The following is an 8102-nucleotide window of genomic DNA, read 5'->3' on the forward strand; positions in this document are numbered from 1 at the left end:
CTTTCCCTAAATGTTACGGATCCTTTGTTAAAGGATAAATGGATGAACTCAACAGCACTTTGTAACATAGCTAGCTGTTGGAACATTCCATAGAAAAATGGAAAATAATTTTGTAAGGACATGATGGCAACCATCAGCAGCCAAATCCTCCGACTTCCCAATTACCAAAAGTATATACAATTTTAGTGTAGAAAAATAAGTCAACTTTATAAAATTAAGCTTTTAGATTGAAAACACCCCCTTTAACAGGCACAGAGATACTGAAAAATAGTTCCTAAAAATCTAACTAGTTTATGGAAAGAAAAACATGCCCTTAGAGTTCTTAAATGCAGTCAGTACTGGGACTCTTCAAAAACAGGTGATACACATGCCCTCAGCTGCTGGCCAGAGACTGGTGGATAGGTGGCTGAAAGCAGCGAACGTGTTCCACGGGCGTGCTCTCTCCATCACCCGACTTCAAGTACTTGTCCAAGATAGTGATAATCTCATCATTTAGAATCTGGAACTTGCGAATTCTCTCCACCATCTTCTTCAAAGGCTACATACAACAGTTAAAATTAGGATGTTTTGCTAATAACAGTTACACATTTATTTTTCATGTGTCAGAATGTCAGGATTTTCATATTTTCTCAGAAAAATTATAGCAAACTACTGACACGTACCATATCATTAATGTAACTATTGGACCGATGAATATATTTTGCAACATTTCTCTGTTGGTTTCATGCTGCTAACTGTAGATTCATTTGTGAAACTTAAAGACCTATTTATTCAACAAACAGGTATTAAGAACCTATAGGGCACCTCCTAAAAGCCAGGAATGTAAAGATGAAGATAATACGGACAATGGCGAAAGACCAGTAAACTAGTAATAACACAAGTTTTAAATATTTCCAGTTATTGTGGGCAGGATGCTTTGACAGACCTTCATGCTATAATAGAACCGGATAAAGAAAACCACAAGCACTGCTGGTTCTGTATATGCAGGAAGTAAAGCAAAAGCCAGGACTTCCTCAGGGATAGATGCCACCAGCAGCAGTGGGATGAGGAGACAGCCTGGGCAGTAAGCAAGGTGGACTACACCTGGAGACACTCCACGAAGCCTGGACCTCTCATTAGGCTAAAGTGGTCCCAAGTTGGTAATAATTCTGGGAGATGAACAGTAAATGAAAATCCTAGGAGAAAACCCTATCAAACAAGAGCTGCCAAATAAATAAAATCCAACACACAGGGACTTCCCTGGTGGCCCAGTGGTAAAGAATCTGCCTTCAATGCAGGGGACGCTGGTTTGATCCCTGGTCAGGGAACTAAGATCACACATGCAGCGGGGCAACTAAGCCTGCACGCCACAACTACAGAGCCCGCGCACCTCAACTAGAGAGTCTGCATGCCTCAAATTACAGAGCCCATGTGCTCTAGACCCTGCGCGCCACAACTAGAGAGAGAAAACCCGCGTGCCACAACTAGAAACCTGTGTGCCGCAACGAAGAGCCTGCGTGCCGCAGTGAGATCCCACGTGCTGCAACTAAGACCTGATGCAGACAAAAAGTCCAACACAGTGGAACATTTCAGAGTTTTAGATACCCCTCAAGGCCTCAGATACTAGAACTAAAAAAGAATATAAGATACATGAAATGTGTAAAGAAATAAACATTGGAAAAAAATTCCATGAAGAAGATAAAATTATCAATTACTACCAAGATTTGGAGAAGAAGCAAATCAACATTTTAAATATAAACTAATGACTTTCGAAAGTAAAAGCACAGCAGGACAGACTGAGCTGAAGTGAGTGAGTTAAATGAAGACAGTACTCTGGGTACAGCCCAGAGAGCCAAGGAAAAGGAAATAGACACCTCAGTTCTCCAACTGTAGGGAACTGAATTGAGCCAACCACCTGAATGAATCTGGAAGCAGATCCATGACCACAGGCTCCAGAAGGGAGCACAGCCCTACAGACACACTGATAGTGGCCTTGTGAAACTGTAAATGGAGGACCCAACTGAACTGTGCTGTACCCGACTTCTGACCTTGAAAACTGTGAGATACTAAGTGGAGACCAGATAAGTCCGTCTGACACATATCTAACTGAAGTCCCAAAATGGAAGAAAAACTAAAATATTTGAAAAGATAATGGCAGAGTATTTTCTGGAATTCAATTACAAAGAATCCATAAAACACAAAAAAGATCTTTAAAAAAGCCCCAAACACACTTTAACTACAATGAAGGGAGCCAGAAGACTTGAAGGGTATGCCAATAATCTGAAAATGCAGATCTTACAAGGCTCTATAATTTGAAGTAGGTCTACATACCTTGAAAACAGAAGGAAAATGGAACCATTAGTATTTCAGTACCAGACTCCTTTACTTACTAATTCTATTTAGATTCATTTGGGGAAAAGAACGCTTCAGTTGTCCTGGCATGAGAAACATTCCCCCAAAAAACGACTTACAATAACTAGAAAGTATCTCTTTTTGTGAAACTTCCACATACCACGTTTTTGATAATTTCATCCTTGCCATCATGTTTTTGGACTTTGAGTAGATGGTAGCAAAAATCCAGTACAGCAAAGCGCCGCTGTTGCCCAAGAAGCACAATGATCATACAACCAGCCCAGTGGAGCCCGTCGCCAAAACACTGCCTGGGGACAAGAAGCAGTAGGTAGGATGAGTGATCAGGTTCCAGCGACCAAACCACCTGTGTGCCCCGCCTGGAATGCTGAGCAGAGGTGTGTCCCTGGTAAACACCTCTTTGGGCTTCCTCTGGCAAACTGTGGCTCCTCCATGAAGAATGAGTTCATGAAGTTGTGGCCCTCCTATCTAGCAAAATGTACACCTGGCTTGCACAAGTTTCCATGAGTTCAGAGAACTCCAGAAGCCCAGCCCTGAGGCACTTGCTGGGCCTCAGGCAAGAGCCCCCACTGGAGCAGCTTTATAGCAGCTCAGCAATTTGGGGGTCCGCTTCCAGAGGAAGGTGGTCCCCTGTGTTAGCCCGGTGCCAGGTTTTCTCCCCCACCCCGCCCCGAGCGCTTACTCGACTGTAAACTCGTGTGTTCCCACAGGAATGCAGTAGACAAACTGCATGGCGCTCCACAGTCTGTGAAACTCAACACAGTCATCCACGTGCATGACCCCATTGCTGGGCAGGGGCCCACGCCAGATGGGGTCGTCCAGAAAGGTCCGGATCCGAGTCAGGATGACTTCAAACATAGACAGGCCACAGCAGAGGCGCTCCTTCGTCAGCAAGTCCCCCTCTCTTGCTATGGCAATTTGCTGTAGGAAGGACAAAATGTCACGGGCATGGCAGGAGGCTGGAGTGCTGAAACTAAAGTACTCCAGTTTTGTTTTTGACCCACTGGAAACTATCCCAGCTTGCAGAAGAGGGTTTTTAGAAATAAGCACCAACAAAATAAATACGTCAGCTATTACCCGTATGTCTTACCACACTAAACGTATTTCAGAGTTGAGAACTGTCGAGTACAGCTGTTCTTAACGGGGAGTGATTTGTCTCCAGAGGACATCTGGCAATGTGTGGAGACATTTTTGGTTGACACAGCTTGGGGTGGGTCTAGTGGCATCTAGTGGGTAGAGGCCAGGGATCCTGCTCAATGTCCTACAATTCATAGGACAGTCCCCACAACACAGAATTATCTCATCCAAAATGGCGACAGTGCTGAGGTTGAGAGAGACTGATGTAGCTGGTCTAAGTTCACGGAACTCCTCCCTGCTTTCTGTTCTTAAAAACCTATGAGAAGACCTTCTTCGTGAAGGGACAGACAACAAAAACAGCGACGTTTTCCGTGTCTGTCTCCCATGCCAGGTGATGATCTAAGTCCCTTCCACATGTTAGCTCATGCAAACTTCCCGGCCACCCCGTGACAAGGTCCTGTTAAGAGCCCCACTTGAGACACTGGGGCCTGAGCAGCTGAGCGGGCTCATCCCCGCTTACGACGCTTCAGGGCTAGGTCTCACCCAGAGCCCGTGCTCTCAAGCCCCAACCCCGCCAGTGGCCTAATGTGTGGGCCCAGCTCACGGCAGTGACAGCAGCCCCAACATGCGTTACCTGAGGGGTTCCCAGTCTTTCAATTAGAGGGACAAGATGCAGTGGGGCGTACTTTGATTCTAGTCTTTTCATTTTGGCATCAAGTCTCTCTCCCTCTGCAGTGGAAAAAATTATTTTATACTCTATTCCTTTGTATGAATAACAACTGCACAAGTTTAATTTTGTCAAAACAAACAAAACCTAACCAAATGAAAAATGTTTAACATTATACATGTAGGTTCTCTTTGAAAGTTCTTTTATGGAACTGGCTCATTTGCTATTTTAACTCAGAATTAATTTTCTGTTCAATATTCACTTTTTAAAACTTACTGAAAAATCCAAATATAATCAAAAACAGAGCACAGTACAATGAATCCTCTGTGCCCCTCTGCTGCAACAATCATGAGATGGCACTCTTCTTTCATAGATACCCAACACCCCTGCTTCCGTGCTATTCTGAAGCACATCCAAGACACAGCATTTCAGCCCTAAATACTTCCGTTATTTGATACTCATTTAACTACATTATGTTACTAATTACCCCAGGTTATGACTGAACAGGCACGAAACTCAAACAAAGCTGGCCTGTAACTAAAGAGAACTCTGGCCACATAGACACGCATCCCTGCCCTGGTCAGAGGACTGGCTCACCTTTCACGTGGACTCTCGGTAAGATGTTCTGGAAAGGGGCTGCGTGCAGCAGGTCACATACTTCTTCTAAAGACTAGAACAAAGAAAAAGAAAGCTGTGTTAGGAAGCTTATCTCACAGCAAAAATGGACAAAGAAATCAGGCACTGAAAACAAGGCACATCTTTGGCATTTAGTGTAAATTAAACACTGCAACAGCACTGCCCAACAGGAGTCTCTGGGATGATGGAAATGTCCCCTAGCTGTGCTGTTAAGGTACTTACCAGCCACATGTGGCAATTAAGTACTTGGAATGTGGCTAAGGAACTGAAATTTCATTTTTACTTACTTTTGACTAATTTAAACAGACATGAGTAAACCTTTGTATTTACAGTTTTGCAGCCCTCCGTGCAGAAATAGGAAGGAGGTGCTTCCTGTGTAAACAGCGTAGAAGACGGAAGGGGCAGCGTCAGCGATTCCCCACAGAGCCCAAAGCAAGGTTCTGAGCAGTCGCTCTGAACCTGTTGTTGGATCACCAACTCCTTTAAAGAGGCAATAAAACCCCCACGCTGGGCTTCCCTGGTGGCGCAGTGGTTGGGATGCAGGGGACGTGGGTTCCTGCCCCGGTCCAGGAAGATCCCACGTGCCGCGGAGCGGCTGGGCCCGTGAGCCATGGCCGCTGAGCCTGCGCGTCCAGAGCCTGTGCTCTGCAACGGGAGAGGCCACAGCAGAGGCCCGCGTACCGCAAAAAAAAAAAACAAAAACAAAAAAAAACGCCATGCTACACAAGACCTCCAGAACAATACAATGCAGGGAGAAAGTTTACTTCCAATGTCACAGGGGTTGCAGAACTCCTAAAAGCCCAGCGTGAACCCAAAGATGGGCAAGAACAGGGACCCCTTCCCGAGTCCGAGGGCCCATAAACAAGGGAAAGCTCCTTAGACCGCAGTGCATTCACCGCAGGGCAAAAAGGCAGAAGACGAGAACGGGCTCTCATGCCTCCTATGCTACACCCATCCTGAAACCTTAATAAAACAAATTGTTAAAGAAATGGTTATCAGAGAGTCAAAACATACTAACTGATGAGAGTTTCCCTTCTGAGGATCTCCCCAAAGATGAAAGCAAGGCTAAGACCAAGAGGAGGAAGAGAAGGCTTTCTGTACCCATCAAGTGAGGGTCCCATCGTCACCTAACGTAAGCCCGGTGCAGCAGCCAATCAGCCACCCCTGCTCCTCCAGAACCCTCCAGAGGGAGGCTGACCTCCACCCCGTCTCCTGTGCCCAAGTCCAGAAACAACACGAGTTCTTCACGCAGCACACACGTGATGGGAGCCCCTCTAGGCCACAGCACACGGGACCTGGTCCCCAGGCCCCCTGCACTAGGAGAAGGCGTGGGGGCCGAAAGAGGACACACTTAAAGAAGGAAGGCGTCAGACGGTGACGGCACAGCATGCAAACACAGCATGGGGGCAATGTCCGTGGAGTGCCACGCAGCTAAGAGAGGCTGAGTAACGTCACCACTTACTGATGTGGAGTGATCTCCAAAATATATTTAATGTCAAGTGAAAAAAGCCAAGTGGAGATGGGCGATCAGCCCATCTGCACCAAGAGAGGGTTGGAGGGCATCTGGAAGGTGACTAACTGCAAGAAAGTGGCCGGGCCAATGGATGGGGGATGGGAAACTTTGATGAGGGAAGAGAGCTGCTGGGTGGAACGGCTGGGGCAGAGCCACACAGATGGAGGGCTCTATAGGCCTGCTGGCAACACCACTTTTAGAGGGACCACTTGGCTATCAGTGCAGCTTCCAGGTGTCATTGACAATGAACTCAAATTTCCGCAACCAAACCAAGCCAGAGAAAGAGGGAGAATGGCTATAAAATCCAGTATTAAAAACAAACAAGCAGGCCTTCCCTAGTGGCACAGTGGTTAAGAATCCGCCTGCCAATGCAGGGGACACAGGTTCGAGCCCTGGTCCAGGAAGAACCCCCATGCCGCAGAGCAATAAAGTCTGTGCGCCACAACTACTGAGCCTGCGCTCTAGAGCCCACGAGCCACAACTACTGAGCCTGTGCTCTAGAGCCCACGAGCCACAACTACTGAGCCTGTGCTCTAGAGCCCGTGCACCGCAACGAAGAGCAGCCCCCGCTCCCTGCAACTAGAGAAAGCCCACGCGCAGCAACGGAGACACAACGCAGCCAAAGATAAATAAGTAAATTTATTTTAAAAAACCCAAAAAAGCAATCTAAAACTGTTCTGAAACAAAAAGTTCAGTAAACACACACACACATATAAGCTAAGAAGAACTACACCACCAAAAATTTCAGGTTGGGCTTAAAGAGCAGAATTTAAAGAACAAAACGAAAAAACCCTTCTTCACTAAGGTAGACGTATCTACCCAATGCAGAGGCTCAGAGTAAGATCAACGTTGGTTACTGAACCAAATCTTGGTGCCACCAATACCCTGGGGGCCTCACCACAGGCTCAGCGCCCCCTGCAGCTAGGTGACGGTTACCCCACTTTTCTAATGCGACAATTCGAAGAACACATCTAAGCTTAACATCTCCATTTATATTAATGGGAGTCCATACAAATGCCAAACACAGTTCATTACCACTTTCCTTGGAGACACCAAAACCACCACCAAGGAGAGATCCGTGTCTGGAATCTGGGTTGGATGAGATGGAGTGAGAAAAGCCATGCATCTTTCACCTTACAGAGTCCCACCCTGGTACTGGAAGACACCACCCCTTATTTCCAAAAGGACAAACGCAAGACCACAAAATTCCAGTCTGGGGCAGGGCCTGGGAGCAGATTTGCCCAACACAAGGAGTGCAGCTTCTTGCCACTGCCATAAGGTGCACTGACAGGTGAGGGGGGGAGGAGGAAGCAAAGGGTGACGGTGCACAGAGGGCAGGAGGGGGTGGGGACAGAGATTCCTGCAGGTAGAGCCACCGTGTCCAGGGGCCACTCATGGGCCATGGAATCTGCAGTGAAAAGAAAATGGCACTCAACTGAGTTGTAGGTGACCTTTTTATTTATTGTTTCAGAAACATCCATCCACTCATAAGCCAAAGTTTGCTTTAAGATCAACTGATTTAATGTCTTTCCTAGATGCCCAGCACTGAGCTTGTCACTCAAGAGAGCCTAGTACAGGGTGTAAACTTGAGACCCAGGCCCTGGTCTCAGAAGGGAAGAGACACTGGGGATCTGTGTCACCTGGCTCCTGAGACCTGGATGGTCCGGCCACTGTTGAGGTTGGTCCCCCAGAACTGCAGGGGGCCATCCAGAGTGCTGGACGCCTGGGAAGGGTGGGGGTGTGGTGCTTTGAGAGTGCTGGACGCCTCAGAAGGGCTGCACTGGTGTCCAGGGATAGACAACAGGAATTACTGAAGGGTGTGGGCAGGGAAGGATCACATCAGTTCCAGATTTCTCTTTC

General features: G+C 47.0%; 1 protein-coding gene across 1 annotated transcript in view; it reads right to left on the minus strand.

Moving 5' to 3' along the window:
* Nucleotides 1–373: 373 nt before the first annotated feature.
* The window catches only part of CYFIP1 (cytoplasmic FMR1 interacting protein 1), a 65785-nt gene continuing 58056 nt past the window's right edge, over nucleotides 374–8102 (minus strand). The window contains exons 26-30 of the mRNA XM_007463765.1: nucleotides 4691–4763; nucleotides 4061–4155; nucleotides 3032–3270; nucleotides 2492–2639; nucleotides 374–538 (exon numbers count right to left, since the gene is read on the minus strand). Of these exons, the coding sequence (XP_007463827.1) occupies nucleotides 374–538; nucleotides 2492–2639; nucleotides 3032–3270; nucleotides 4061–4155; nucleotides 4691–4763 (720 nt within the window). The remainder of the gene's footprint in view (nucleotides 539–2491; nucleotides 2640–3031; nucleotides 3271–4060; nucleotides 4156–4690; nucleotides 4764–8102) is intronic.

The sequence above is a fragment of the Lipotes vexillifer genome, unplaced genomic scaffold (assembly GCF_000442215.2).
Source record: "Lipotes vexillifer unplaced genomic scaffold, Lipotes_vexillifer_v1.1 scaffold200, whole genome shotgun sequence".
Lineage (NCBI taxonomy): Eukaryota > Metazoa > Chordata > Mammalia > Artiodactyla > Lipotidae > Lipotes > Lipotes vexillifer.